This window comes from Cucurbita moschata, unplaced genomic scaffold (genome assembly GCF_002738365.1).
Source record: "Cucurbita moschata cultivar Rifu unplaced genomic scaffold, Cmos_1.0 Cmo_Scf00014, whole genome shotgun sequence".
Lineage (NCBI taxonomy): Eukaryota > Viridiplantae > Streptophyta > Magnoliopsida > Cucurbitales > Cucurbitaceae > Cucurbita > Cucurbita moschata.
This window is the reverse complement of record NW_019268530.1, coordinates 3,758,560-3,773,441: the sequence shown is the minus strand read 5'-3', so window position 1 is coordinate 3,773,441 and position 14,882 is coordinate 3,758,560. Positions and strand designations below refer to the sequence as shown.

Below are 14,882 nucleotides of genomic sequence, written 5' to 3'. Positions count from 1 at the left end.
CAAAATCTTATGGATAGGTTATTAGGTCAGACCTCTAATTAATGTCACATAGACCAAATTCAATTCATTCATTTCCTTCCCATCAATCACCAACCACACCCTTTCAAATCCATTCCAACTAAATTTAATAACTTCTCGGTTAGTTCATTCATACTCTCGACATATTTCCACGCTCCTCTGCCACATCATCATATTACCTAATTCTTTCGATACCTTCATACTCAATCTCGGACCGACGTTTTTCAACATCCCTGCACCACACGGTCATGTAACCTAATTCTTTTCCTGCATCCTTACAGTGCTTGGCTGACTTTTTTCTGATCCCTGTGACACATTGGGTCATGTAACCTAGCTATCTTAATGGTTTCATACCCAGTATTGATCCTGAATTCGTTGTTTAAAACGACGTTTTAAATATTTAAAGACGATGAATGCACTCGAGAGTTTTGTACTTTTCTATTGGTTCATTGAAGCATAAGAAAGGAATGATAAATGGGAAGAGAGAAAAATGTGAGAAAATTCAACCAATGAGTAATTTAAGTTTATTAAATATTTTTAGTGGGTTGAAAATAATGATAATTATTAAAATTAGAATTTGTAGTTAGAAAAAAAAAAGAAGAATATAATTAAAAAAGAATAATAAAATTGTTATTTAAAATAGTTGAAATTAATAATATTAAATTTGGAATATAATTAACATTAAATATTGTGAAATATTGAGGATATCGATTCCATTATTTTAACCGATGTGACAGGCGGGCAGGGGCAGGGGCAGGGCCTTTGCCGACATTGTAAAGTAGCCTTTAACCGCTGCCCACTCACGACCCTTCATTTGACTTTCTCCCCTTTCAATTCATTAATTTTTCTCTTACCCTATCTTCTAAACTTTTACATTTTAATTTCTACCTTGGAGTCTAGCGTCTTCACTATCGCACTGCTCGGTGGCTAGCTTTGATACAATTTGTGATAATCTAAGTCCGTTCACTGCTAGTAGATACTATCCGTTTTAGCCTGTTATGTACTGTCGTCAGTCTCACGAGTTTAAAACATGTCTATTAGAAAAAGATTGAAGTACTCTTATAAGAAATGTTTCGTTCCCTCTCCAACCAATGTGCGAATTTCACAATTCACCCCTCTTGGAGGCTAGTGTCATCACTATCGCACCGTCCAATGGCTTGCTCTGATACAATTTGTGATAACCCAAGTCCACTGTTAGCAGATACTATCTGTTTTGGCCCGTTATATACTGTCGTTTGTCTCACGGGTTTAAAACGCGTCTATTAGGGAAAGATTTTCATACTATTATAAGGAATGTTTCGTTCCCTCTCCAACCAATGTGGACCCACCCCTCTTGGAGGCTAGTGTCTTCATTGTCACACCGCTCGGTGGCTAGCTATGATACAATTTATGATAACCCAAATTCACTGCTAGCAGATACTATCTGTTTTGGTTCGTTACTTACTGTCGTCAGTCTCACGAGTTTAAAACGCGTCTATTAGGGAAAGATTTTCACACTCTTATAATGAATGTTTTGTTCTCTCTCAAACCAATGTGAGATTTCACAATCCACTCCCCTTGGAGGCTAGCGTCTTACTGTCACACCGCTCAGTGGCTAGCTCTGATACAATTTGTGAAAACTCAAATTCACTGCTAGCAGATACTATCCGTTTTGGCCCATTACTTACTATCGTTAGTCTCACGAGTTTAAAACGCGTCTATTAGGGAAAGATTTCCACACTCTTAGAAGGAATGTTTCGTTCTCTCTCCAACCAATATGAGATTTCACAATCCACCCCCTTAGAGGCTAACGTTCTTATCTACACACCACCTAGTGACTAACTCTGATACCATTTGTGATAAGCCCAAGTCCACCACTAGTACATACTTTTCACTTAGAACCATTACGCATCATTATCAATCTCACGAGTTTAAAATATTTCATTCCCATCTCCAACTAATGTGGGATCTCACATCAGTTACGAGAAGTTGGGTATTCTTAACCACAGAACGAACCGTATCTAGATACAAATCGAACCAAAGAGTAACCATGGTTAGCGAACACTTGGGTTAGTTCAGAGCGTTTGACTAGCGAACAACATGTGGTGGTAGTGGCTGAAATCCAAGTATGATTGTGAAATGAAATAGAAAAAGTAACAAAAAAGGGGGAAAATAGAGACTAAAAAGGTGAGAAAAAGAGAAGAAAAAAGGGACAGAAAATCTAAGACAGTACTGAAAAAGTTTGACCTGTTTGGAAATGGAATTGGAAGCAGCACAAACACACCCTTTTTCTTTAATACAGATATGTTTTGGGGTTCAGATCACACCTTAAAGTGCACTGCAACACTTAAATGCACAATTTCTTTGCACGGAAAAAGGGTCCGAGGGGCCACGTTCGAGTCCACTAAATTTAAGCGTTAAATGAATGAATAGAGTCTACGTTCGAGTAACACTAAATTTAAAATTAGGATAATTAAGAAAGACATAAAATGACATTAGAAGGAACAGAGACCACTTTCGGAGAATTTTCTTAAAAATCATTTGAATGAAAGTAATAAAAAAAAAACTGAAATGACCTGTCGTTGATTTATGAATATCGATTCTTGATCTAAATTCTAGGTTAGACATAAGGCGTTAGAGTGAGATATTTTATACGATCTTTGATATTTGGCCCCGACAAAGTTAAACGTGTTTTTTTTTTTTTTTTTACTCTAATTCATTTTCGTAGAAATAGAAAAAAATAAACACGACAAGAACAGTAAAAAAAAAAGAATTCAACTACTCCCCTCTCCTATTCAGTAAAAATTCATAAATAAGTTACTGACAAAGTCTTCACCTGATCTTCTTATGGAAAATTTGATATAAAAGCATTAAACAGGTAATAATAATAATAATAATAATAGTTTTAAAAAATAAAAATAAATGCAACTTAAATTAGTTTCCAAATTATCTCATTATAATTTAACTTGATTTTTTTTTATTTTTTTTTATTTTTTTCTCAATATTAATTTAAATAAATAAAATAAAATAAAATAAAATTTAGGGCTATAAATAAGGGTTTGGGGTTAGCCTGGGTGTGTGCAGCCAAGCCAGGAAAGCAAAAGAAATGAGAGAGAGAGAGAGAGAGAGGGTTTAGTATGGGAGACTCTGTAAAGCTCAGGAGGGATAGCGCCATGGTTCGTTGATTATGAGTATCAATAATATCACTGCACCTTTCAATGGCGCTATCCATCCTGAGTTTCATAGCTTCTTCTTACTCGCTCGTCTTCTTCTTTCTCTTCCTCTTCCTTTCATAGTCTCTCGTTAACGTTTCAATAAAAAGCGTTTTTCTTTAAACATTTGAAAAGTTATTCTAAATGGGTCGATTATGTCGTTGCATTCTTCTTCTTACCCTCGTAATCCTTAAATTTTCTATTGTAATGATTGAGATGTTCAATGATCTTAATTATCTAACTCAAATCATAAATGATGAAACGATTTTGGTTGATTTACTGATCAATCTAATGTTTGATATTTGAATTTTATGAGATTTTAGTTTTTAAAGTGATGTATATATCGTGAATAAATAGATTTTTTTTTGTAGCAATCTAATGAACTAAAGGTTTGTGTTCGGTTGTTACCTAAGTTATTTAAGTAACTGACTCGACCAACCCGACCAACCCGAACGTAATAATGGAGCTTCAGAGATGGAAGGTGACGCATGAAGGAAGAGAGAAGGGGAAAGGCCTTATTTCACTGTAAAAAAGCACTTTCCAAGAGTTCTGTCAATCCACTGCATGCCTTAGTTTTTTTTTTTTTACGTTTTTTACTTTTTAACCTTTTTACCTTTTTACTTTATTGTTTACTCTCACTCGTTTTATTTCCTGTATTTCTCTGTTTACCTGTCAGTAAAACCCTCTCCCACCAAATTTCTGTTGACTTTATTTAATTAATTTTAAATTATATTTTTATTAGAATTAACAATAAAATAAATTCTCCTAATATATATATTTTTTCATTAATTAAAAATAGAAGTGTATTTAGTAATAATAAATTGATTATTATAGAACCCACGTTTTTGGTAAAATAGGTAATTTATTGATTTTATGAATAATCTATTTTCAACCTTCAATTTTGGCGGTATTCATCATGCATTTATCGGACCAAAACCGTTAAAAACAAAAATTTATAAAAAATAATGGTTAAATTCGATGGAAATGAAAATTGGATTCGTCTAATAAGAGAAGGCTTTCTTTGCACGTGAAAGCCAATCTTTGTCCGACCCCATCCACCTCTTTTAGACAAAAAAAAAAATGTCTTCTGTCCGTGCTTGAAATAATTTACTCAAACAGATTTATTATTTGATTTTTGATCTATTTATAATTATTATTTTTATATAATTTTATTAAAATTATTATAGATCTTAAAACAAGCTCAAAATTTTTAAATTGAATGAAAATTAAATTAAAACTAATTATTTTAATGATATAAGATTGATGAGTATATCATATTTAACATAATTTACCCTATTTTTGAAACATGACTAAATATTTATATAATTTTATTAAAAACATTTAGTTGAGGAAATTATTACAATTTATTACAAAATAAACTCAAAACCTATCGTATAAGGTTATTAATGAAAATTAAATTAAAATTTAATTAGTAGGGTAAATTAGTTAAGTTAATTGGCAGTAAAATGGTTGAAATTACTTTATTATATGAAATTACATAACATTTTTTAAAGTTTTGATTAAAATATTTGAGAATAAGATGATCGTGAATAAAATATCCAATAATTCTGTCTGTTTAACATTACATGATAATACTATTAAAATTTTATATAAATAAATAATTTTTTTTGGTTATTATCTCCCCTACTTCTCAAAAATTTAATTAGACTATTTAATTTTAGGTAATTAATTGGGTTAGTTATTTTACTTTTATTAAATTAAATTATTTAAATAGTTTTAACTATACTCCAATAATAAATTCTAGGTTAATTAGTAATACTATTTAATTAACTAATTTAAGTTAATTAGTAAGTTAGCATTAAATTAAGGCTGTATTAAAATCAATGGGTAGTAAAGTACTCAGTTAATATAATTAAATATTTAATTATAATACATTAATGGTAATTAATTGATTGATTAACATGTTAAATTGTTACGACCAAGCCATATTAAAACTATAATCAATTAAATATTAATACGTTAAACAAACTTAATTATAATTATGGCATAATTAATTCATTTTAATTAGTTAAATTAATTTGGTATAATGTGATATCATTTTTGAAAACTGTGACTAAATTCTATTTGTATTTTTTAAAATTATATTATATTTTTATTTATAAAATATTTTTAGATTTATTAGGCAAAATAGAAATTATTTATAAAATGAATAATAGAAATATGTGTTTATGAAAAAATTATCCGACTAAATTAATAAAAATACTTTTTAATATTACGCTTTATCTTCAAATATTTAAAAAAATAAAAAATAATAATTTAATTAAAAAAATACTAAATAGTTGGCTGGTTTGGGTGGGTTGGTTCCATCTTCCATCGTCTCTACCATCGGAGAAGTCTGCTAAACGCATGGAGATTTGAGGGAGCTATAAAAAACCTCCGTTTATTCGACAATGGCGTCTGCTCGGCTTTCTTATCCTCCGATCTCCCGCTTCCATTTTCATTGCCGTGATGACCTATTCTCTCGCTCTCCCCTCCACAATTTCTCTGAAGAAGTTGTCTCCCAATGCTTCCTCCTCTTTCAGGGCCTCCGCCTCCTTCATGGGCTTCAGAAATGGATTCCGAAGCTCTACTGGTGCAAACTTCTTGATACGTAGGGTTTTTATGAGCGATTCTGTTCGATCGCAGACGGTGATTGATGATTCATTGTTCTTGGATTATAAGCCCACTTTTGCTTTTCTGTTCCCTGGTCAGGTCAGTTTCTTCTTCTTTTTTTTGTATGTGTGTGTTTGGTATTGCTTACTTGATGCACTAGAAATGGTTTTTGAGAAGAATTAGACGTCCTCATGTTGAAATTGATATCTAAATTTCTGATGAAATTGATGCATTTTAACAAGCATGTTCGTCCTCAATTTTTTTAGAAATGACATATCACTGTGTTCCTATCATGTCGTATCATGTCTCGTATTGTATTGTGAGATCCCACTTCAGTTGGAGAGGGGAACAAAACGTTTCTTATAAGTGCGTGGAAGTCCCTCCTACCAGACACATTTTAAAACCGTGAGGTTAACGGCGAAATGTAACCGACCAAAGCAGACAATATCGACTAGCAATGGCTTGGACGGTTACAAATGGTATTAAAGTCGAACGCTAGGTAGAGTACCAACAAGGATGTTGAGCTTTTAAGGGAATGAATTGTGAGATCTCGATGGTTGGTGTGCCAGCGAGGACGCTGACCCCCCAAAAGGATGGATTGTGTGAGATCCTGATGGCCCTCAAGAGGATGAATTATGAGATTTCACATCGGTTGAAGAGAGGAACGAAGCTTATAAGAGTGTGCAACGGGTCAAAGCGGACTGTAGGACCATAGGTGCATTGTACAAATAAAAGCAAATAGCAAGAGATATAAGTATTCTCTACCTTTGTATGACAACTCTATTGAGTTGATTAAGGAGTAGAAGAAGCAGTGTATTGTAGAGACGTCCACAAGGTGGGGCAGGGATGGGTGAGTGGGATGAGAATTTGATAGGATCGGAGACGAGGACTGAGAATATAATCTCAGTCTCCGATCTCATTAACCGGAGAAAAATCTCTCCATATTACCTTCCCCATTCTTAGTTAAAATGGAGATTTTCCATCCCGTTCGGAGTAGGTCATCCGAGGTTAAGGACAATAGTTATGATTTCCTTTTCTTTTTCTCTTTCTTCACTCTCGAGTACTCAGGGTGCACAAGCTGTGGGAATGGGAAAGGAATCTCAAAGCGTTCCTGCTGCAGCTGACTTGTTCAAGACAGCTAATGATATTTTAGGGTACGTCCCCAATTAATTATTCCTCCATCTTGGATTAGTCCTTGCATCGACTTTAGTTCATGGTCAACCATACTTAGAGAGTTGACCCTCCCCTTAGACTAACAGTCAATGGAGGGATTGCCCATGAGATGTAATGTTGTTTCATCTTTGTTTGCAGGTTTGATCTTCTTGATCTCTGCACTAATGGGCCAAAGGAAAAACTAGATTCAGCTATTATAAGTCAGGTACTTTATCTTGATCCATTCAATCTTCTCTTGTCAAAAGGCCCGTTTTCGAGAAGTTTAACCTTTTGCAAGGGGTGCATACGGGTTGGGTTGGTTAGGTTAGGTTAGTGAACCGAACAACCTAAATAGAGTTCACAACCCAACTGAATTTTTATGATTTGAATTGAGTAGTCTGGATTGGTCGGATGATCAGGTCATATGAACACCTCTACCTTTTCCTTTTATCTTCGAGGTAATCTTATTAGCGCCTTGCCCCTTATGAGCTAGTGGTAGTTAATTATTGAGACCATTCATATATGTGCAACTGCAGCCAGCAATCTACGTCACAAGTCTAGCTGCAGTTGAGCTACTTCGTGCTCGTGATGGAGGCCAACAAATAATTGATTCTGTTGATGTCACTTGTGGTTTAAGCTTGGGCGAGTACGCCGCATTAACATTTGCAGGGGCTTTCAGGTGTATAATCAGTCCAGTAAATAGCATCAAATGAACTTATCTTAGATCTTTATATGTAGACTCTGGTGATTCTGTTTCCACACTGACATGATTGCCAATGGGTTTGGTTCCATTTTTAGTTTTGAGGATGGACTCGGGCTGGTCAAGTTAAGGGGGGAGGCAATGCAGGTAACGATAACGAGTTCGTTAACAGGATGTTCCGATTTCAGCTACTGAAACCCAACCAGCCACCATAACTTCCTTCAGGCAGCTGCTGATAGTGCACAATGTGGCATGGTGAGTGTCATAGGATTGGACTCAGACAAGGTTCAGCAGCTCTGTGATTCAGCTAACCAAGAAGTCGATGAAGCTGGCCAAGTTCAGATAGCCAATTTCCTCTGTCCTGTAAGGCTCTTCTAAGCTGTTTGTTTCAAGTTTCATCAGCTTAGTTAATACTGTCTCCTATGATCACAGGGACATTATGTTGTATCAGGAGGTCTAAAAGGAGTAGAAGTCGTTGAAGCTAAGGCAAAGTCATTCAAAGCTCGAAAGACGGTATTGATCCATTTAAACGGAGATTTTTCGTCCCGTTCGGGATAATGGAACTTGAATTTTGAAGTCAAGTACTTCAGCTCTGTTAGAACTAACATGGCAATGGCTGCATAACTCCATGGTAGGTTCGGCTAGCTGTGGCGGGGGCGCCCCATACTAGCTTCATGGAACCTGCCGTTTCGAGATTAGAAGCTGCACTTGCTGCTACTGATATCAGAACGCCCAGAATACCAATAATCTCCAATGTTGATGCACAGCCCCACGCAGATCCTGACACAATAAAGAAACTATTGGCACGCCATGTAATTAGCTCAACTTTCTAAACCAAGACTAATAACATCTTTATGAGATCCCACATTGACTGGGGAGGAGAACGAAACATTCTTTGTAAGGATGTGAAAGCCTCGAAAGGGAAACTCCAAAGAAGACAATATCTACTAGCAGTGAGCTTGAGCTGCTACAAGTGGTATTAGAGCTAGACACTGGGCAATGTGCCAGTGAAGAAGTTGGAAGGCGGGTGGACACTAGGCGGTGTGCATCTAAAACGCTGGGTCCTGAAGAGGGTGGATTGGGTGGTCCCACATCAATTGGAGAAGGGAACGAGTGCCAGCGAGGACATTGGGCCTCAAAGGGGGTGGATTGTGAGATCCCACACTGGTTAGAGAGAAGAACGAAATATTCTTTATAAGGGTGTGGAAACCTCTCTCTAGCGCGTTTTAAAAACTTTGAGGGGAAGCTCGAAATGAAAAACCCAAAAAGGACAATATTTGTAGCGGTGAGCTAGGGCTGTTACATCCTTCGTAATCTTTTCGTAATTAGCTCAACGTTCTCTATCCCTGCCCCGTTTAGCTTATAGTGAAAATCTCTTCCTACTTCCTTTCCCATTTATCATTTTTATGTCTATCAAGGATATAAATTTATGGTGGATAAACATAAAAACAAATAGCAAAGATTAAATACCAATACGTATACTTTGAGGTTTAAGGTTTAAATTCTTGTAACTCTACAGATGACTTGTCCTGTTCAGTGGGAAACAACACTGAAAACTCTTCTCAACAAGGGGCTGAGAAAGAGCTATGAATTGGGTCCTGGAAAGGTATGAAACTCTACGCCAATTCTAAGCCTACCTTTGTGATCTTATTTGGGAAAATGTATTTTGTGAACAGATTATAGCTGGGATTGTGAAGAGAATGGACAAAAGTGCTGATATTGAGAATATTGGAGCTTGATGATGATGTCTGCATCAATGCTTTGTGTGTTCAGCTGCTTCTTATGCGTTCAGACGTTGCAATTTGTTCTATTATTGCTGCAAGTTTCTGAACAGTGCATGAGATTAATCTTTATGTACTTGAAGTTTTCCATTAGTAATAATATGCAAAATAAGTTGAAATTTGAGTTCAACGGACATATCTATAAGAACTAGCCCATGTGTCTTTCATCTAATCGAGAGATCCCAACATCTATCTGTTCGAATTCTATCGAGGCATTGGACCCTCTCGTGTTCATGCTAAATCATTTATGGAATCCGTTTTAGATAGAGGGTGTATAATCAAATCTCTGACACATGGGTTGTGACGCGATGTTGGCACACCGTCCGACATTGTCCTTCAAAAACATATTTAAAAGGAAGATGCATGTGATACTTGTCTCGCAACGCTTGCTCAAGTTGTGACGCATTTACGTGCCATAGGGTAGCTCGCTTAGGCCATAGGGTCATCGCTCACGCTGTGGCACATATGTAGCTTGCTTAGGCCACAGGTTTAAGGGGTGTTGGAAAACTAATAACATACCTATATATTATATTTTGAGGCATTTCCAACCCTTCTGGAGCTCTCGTCATTTTGGCGAATAGTTATGCGACCACGTGGAGCGTCCATCCGATATCTGATTGACAAAAAATTTGGTAAACTTTTATCTTTCATATAGACAGACTTAACTCTAGAGAGATGCATGACGAACTCTATCAAAATCCTGACTTCTAAGATTATGGCCCAGGACCCTACCTTGTGCTTATCGAGCTTGTCTTCAGTCTCTTCTCCAACCTTGTGTATGCCTCAGCTTGGCTTGAATGCATACTCTTGGTGTGGCCAGATCATGACACTTATCTATTTTAGCATTCATATGGCCGGATAGGCGCTACTTGAGAGTCGCCCCTTGTCTATCTTGTCGTGTGACAGCCACAATCTACTTCTTAAAATCTAGTAGCATTCATGTGGCCGGATAAGTGCCGACGATGGCTGATTCATCCAGGCATTCGGCGGTAAAGCATCAGATCAGAGTCCGACCAGTCATATTTTGAAAATGGAAAATAATTTAAATAGATAAAAAAAAATGCAACAGTCGGGAGTCGAAACTGGGTCTGTTGCGAAGCATGATTTATTCTATCACTAGACCGTGGTGCTTACTAAAAACGAAATAAACTCATATTTGTCTGAACCCAAACAAATATGAATCGAAGCCACAAAATCTGGCTCTCGTTTCTTGAGGGGTGAGAGGGGGGAGAGGTGGAAGCGGGAAATGGCGGCACTCGCCCTCCACGTCTCAGTTCCTCAGTCTCAACCAATCATTCGTTTCCCTTCCTTTTCTCTTTCAAGATTCTCTCAATGTTCGAAGAGAAGGAATTTGCTCTACTGTGCGCCGCCTCATCTCGACAATGTTCGGTATGTTTAATTCTGTTTTCTTATCGAATTTTTCGTTTCACTATTTTTTGAATCATTATCGCTTCAAGTGTCGAATGCGTTGTCATCATCTCTTTTCCGAATTGAAGCTTGAATCCTTTTCTCCGGAGCTCTTTGCTTGTTGAGTGAATTGAGATTTTCGTGGATGGTGTGTTCGTTTTCCTTTGAACTTCTTAATGCATATACGCGTACACAAATATTTCGACTCTTTTTGTTGTTCGGATTTTAGGTAATCGCTTTGTTGTCCCACTCCACCTGATGATAACGAATTGCGCTACCATTTGATTTATTTGTATGACATAATTTTTTATTTAGGCTTCTTCCTTCAAGTCCTAATGCTAATTTCTGAGCAATTTCTGTTAATCTTCTTTATTTTAGATCAGAGGTATCCTTGTGCGTTGGAACTCATCTCATTCCACACCCTAACAAGGTGAGTGTGGGCTGCAATACTCTTCCAATCGCTAACTTGAGCTAATAAAATGCTCATTCCCTGTTGCTAACTTTCTTACTTTTCCCGTGTGCTTGAAGGCACTCACAGGAGGGGAGGATGCTTTCTTTGTCAGTAGCTACTCGGGAGGAGTTATTGCTGTTGCTGATGGTGTCTCTGGGTATGGTATAATTTTCATATTATTTTTTCGTGGAGATAAGTGTATTTCCATTAGCATTTTCCTTCATGCTGAAAGGTATTTCCTATATTGTTCGATTATGATTGTTCTTGTATCTTTTTCTTGGCTAGTTGGGCTAAAGAAAATGTGGATCCTGCTTTATTTCCTCGAGAATTTTTGGCTAATGCTTCAGATTTGGTGGGGAATGACGATGAGGTTGTATCATCTAAAAACTTAACTGCTTGTATGGTTTATGAATTCTTAAGAAGTTGGACCATTGAAAGAGTTTGATTACCATTGTAGTTTTTTGTTGTTGGAATATGTGGTGTTTCTTTCCATCTCATTTTCCAGTAATTGACTAGTCTATGATGTGCTAATTTGCAGGTTAATAACGACCCCCAGATTCTTTTGAGGAAGGCACATGCTTCTACCTCTGCAACTGGTTCAGCTACTGTGTAAATTTTCCAACCCTTCTAAAAGTCTAGATATGTTCCATATTAAATACGCACCCTGCAACCTTTATGTTTTATGTTCTGGTAAATATTTGAATTAATGGTAGTGTTGTTTACCTTAGATTTCATTGGTATGGGCAGAATTGTTGCAATGATGGAGAGGAATGGCAAGCTGAAAATTGCTAATGTTGGAGATTGTGGATTAAAGGTCATTCGTAAAGGTACCTGTCATGTTTAATTTACTTTTCCATCCTTCTTCAACACTTCAGAATCTTCAATTTTTTAGATAAACATAAACACGGTTTTCTTAGGTCAAATTATATTTTCCACGTCCCCACAAGAGCATTACTTTGACTGCCCGTATCAACTGAGCTCAGAACGGGTTGGCCAGACATTCCTCGATGCCAAGGTATGATGATTTTCTGTAACTATATTGATTTATTTGAAGTATAATTGTGAAAATGTTTCAACTTTACTTGGACTGTTTTCTTAAAAAAAAACTCCTGATTATGTTTATCTTTATGATGTTCCTATTTTTACATTTATGTTGCTGTCAACTTCTACATAACTCTGTTGTTCCTACTGCAAAGTTCTCAGGAAAATGATGGAGAAATGATAAAATAGTAATGAAGTTACTATTCAAAAGAAGTGATTCTTATCTTTACATAGTATTCTAGTGAGAAAGTTTGAACTTGATAACTGAAATGGAGAAGACAAGTTGTTTTATTTCTGTGATCATCTTATGCATACGACCAATTATATCTTATGTATATGACCAATGATCTCCCCCAGATGTTGGACTATGTATTTCAAAATTTACATGAAAAAATAATAAATTAGAGATTATGCCATGAGATTTCGGTGTTATATGGTTCTCTTTTAGACCTGGTTATCTGGTTACTTTACCACTTCCTTTGACCAATACCTGCCTTGTTCGATGGTCATAAAAATCAACAGATATATCATGTTTTGATATTGTAACAGGTTAGCAACGTGGAGCTAATGGAGGGAGATATTTTAGTAATGGGATCCGATGGACTATTCGATAATGTTTTTGACCATGAGATTGTTGCAATCGCAACCAAATACGTTGATGTTGGTGAGGCTGGTATGTGGTATCTGGTTTTCTATCTGCTGTAAGGTTGATCTCAATCATTCAATCGGCCTGACCATTATTGATTTATCTTTTGAATGCTAGCTAAGGCATTAGCTAACCTTGCAAATAGTCATTCAGCGGATAAAACCTTTGAATCACCGTATTCATTGGAGGCTAGATCAAAGGTAAAATCCTTTCCCAGCTAATACTTCTTATGTGTTGGTTTTCACTTTCTGTATTGACTTCCTTATAATGGATGTCTTTTGTTTCTTTCACATTGAATCCTCACAGGGTTATGATGTTCCTTTCTGGAAAAAAATACTGGGAATGAAGCTTACAGGTAAAGAATTTACTCATATAATGTAAGCTAACTTCCCATTATATTTTCATTGGTAGGTAACTTGCTCTTTCCCTCTGAACAGGGGGAAAACTTGATGATATCACTGTGGTCGTAGGTCAGGTCGTGAGCTCATGATCTCATCATTTTCTCAAGTAAGGTTACAATGAAAATGAAACACAGTATATAATCTGCTTCCACAACTTATTCTTGTAAACTAATAACTTATTCCATAGCATAATTCTTACACCAAACCTTTCTCATATTAATAAATTATACCTACATTATTTTATAAGATGGTGCTACCCTTGGCAGTGAAGAGAAAATCCACTCGGTTCAATACATTATCATACAATCAGAACACTATGGGTCGAGAGCTTTGGGTTGAGAATCTCGAGTATTAGACTGAATAGAGTAGATGAAATCCATCCTATTTGTTGTCTCCTTGTGAAATACTCCTTATAAATTCATCCAGGTTTCTTTTAGCTTTTTGGCTCTATCCTTCATTTGTGTTCCCTCGGAGCTGCTAAGATCGATGAACCTTTGGACAATCTTTGATATTTCTTCTTTTACAATTAATTATTAGCTAAAAGTAAAAAACAAGGTGAAAACATTTGCTCTATCCTTCATTATTAGCTACTTGAGGTTCCTTTTCAAGTTCAAAATAGGATATTGCAGGACCAATCGGGTAGATGGGGAATGGGATTCCAGTTTCCTCATTTGGGGTTCAAGAAAGAAGTGAATTGGAATCAGTGGGCACCTTGGGTATGCAATCGAAGATAATCTCCATGACTTTTTCATCGTTCCCTTCAAACACTTATCTAAGACCTTCTCTGTGCTACTCATTTACATTTTGTAGAAGAGAAAAAAAAGTTACTAGACTACTCGCTATAACACGTTTCTTTTTCTTTTGAAATATGAATAAATCCCGAAAATGATTCAGGAAAATACACAATTGTATCCAAAATTTGGGTAACTTTTGGATTTTTCCATTTGGATGATTTGTACCTTTCATGATTTAAATTGGTTAGAAGATTTAACTTTTGACTTCCCAATTACCCAATTGTCAAAAAAGAGAAAGAGTTCAATGTTTATAAGGCATATTTGGCTATCTTTGTCATGTTGGCTTTCAGACTAAGAAATAAGTTACCCAACAGGAAGAAGCCAACTATCAAGATAATCCATCTCAGATTCTGCTTCATCAATGGTTTTTGTTTAGCGAATAAGTGATACTTGGTATGCAGAGCCATAACAACCACGAGCTTCCAGGGATAACAGAAGAAGAAAACCAGCAATATGAAAGTAACCAGTAAAATGAAGGTGAAATTTAACTCGGCCACGGCCATATTTTTTCCAACCATGTGGCGTCATCAGTTTACTCATGATTATAATAATCAGCCTTTAGGGAAAGCTAAAGTCTTACACATCAGGTAGAGACTTGGACGTCCAAGTCTATTCGAGATTTTTTTTTTTTTTTTTTTTTTTTTTTTTTTTTTTTTTTTTTTTTTTTTTTTTTTTTTTTTTTTTTTT

General features: G+C 35.9%; 2 protein-coding genes across 5 annotated transcripts; both read left to right on the top strand.

The window, feature by feature from the left end:
• The first annotated feature begins 5,513 nt into the window (after nucleotides 1-5,513).
• LOC111451998 (malonyl CoA-acyl carrier protein transacylase-like) lies at nucleotides 5,514-9,585 on the top strand. 2 transcript variants are annotated; one of them, XM_023092509.1, is made up of 10 exons: nucleotides 5,514-5,921; nucleotides 6,891-6,976; nucleotides 7,134-7,200; nucleotides 7,511-7,653; nucleotides 7,773-7,821; nucleotides 7,900-8,037; nucleotides 8,107-8,187; nucleotides 8,310-8,486; nucleotides 9,194-9,280; nucleotides 9,351-9,585. In XM_023092509.1, exons 1-10 carry the CDS (start codon nucleotides 5,679-5,681, stop codon nucleotides 9,411-9,413), a joined length of 1,134 nt encoding a protein of 377 aa, XP_022948277.1. In that variant the 5' UTR covers nucleotides 5,514-5,678; the 3' UTR covers nucleotides 9,414-9,585. The 2 variants fall into 2 exon arrangements, 1 of the variants encoding a protein (XP_022948277.1); XR_002712061.1 differs by lacking the exon at nucleotides 9,351-9,585 and having other exon boundaries at nucleotides 8,310-8,627; nucleotides 9,194-9,251.
• Nucleotides 9,586-10,619: 1,034 nt separating this feature from the next.
• On the top strand, nucleotides 10,620-14,783 carry LOC111452004 (probable protein phosphatase 2C 26). Of its 3 annotated transcripts, none has more exons than XM_023092519.1 (12): nucleotides 10,620-10,844; nucleotides 11,241-11,292; nucleotides 11,391-11,470; nucleotides 11,599-11,683; nucleotides 11,852-11,922; nucleotides 12,061-12,140; nucleotides 12,231-12,328; nucleotides 12,904-13,027; nucleotides 13,118-13,200; nucleotides 13,307-13,355; nucleotides 13,438-13,507; nucleotides 14,510-14,783. In XM_023092519.1, the coding sequence occupies exons 1-11, from the start codon at nucleotides 10,702-10,704 to the stop codon at nucleotides 13,488-13,490; spliced, it is 918 nt and encodes a 305-aa protein (XP_022948287.1). In that variant the 5' UTR covers nucleotides 10,620-10,701; the 3' UTR covers nucleotides 13,491-13,507; nucleotides 14,510-14,783. The 3 variants fall into 3 exon arrangements, with proteins under 3 accessions (XP_022948287.1, XP_022948288.1, XP_022948286.1); XM_023092520.1 differs by having other exon boundaries at nucleotides 14,597-14,782; XM_023092518.1 differs by lacking the exon at nucleotides 14,510-14,783 and having other exon boundaries at nucleotides 13,438-13,647.
• The last annotated feature ends 99 nt before the right edge of the window (nucleotides 14,784-14,882 follow it).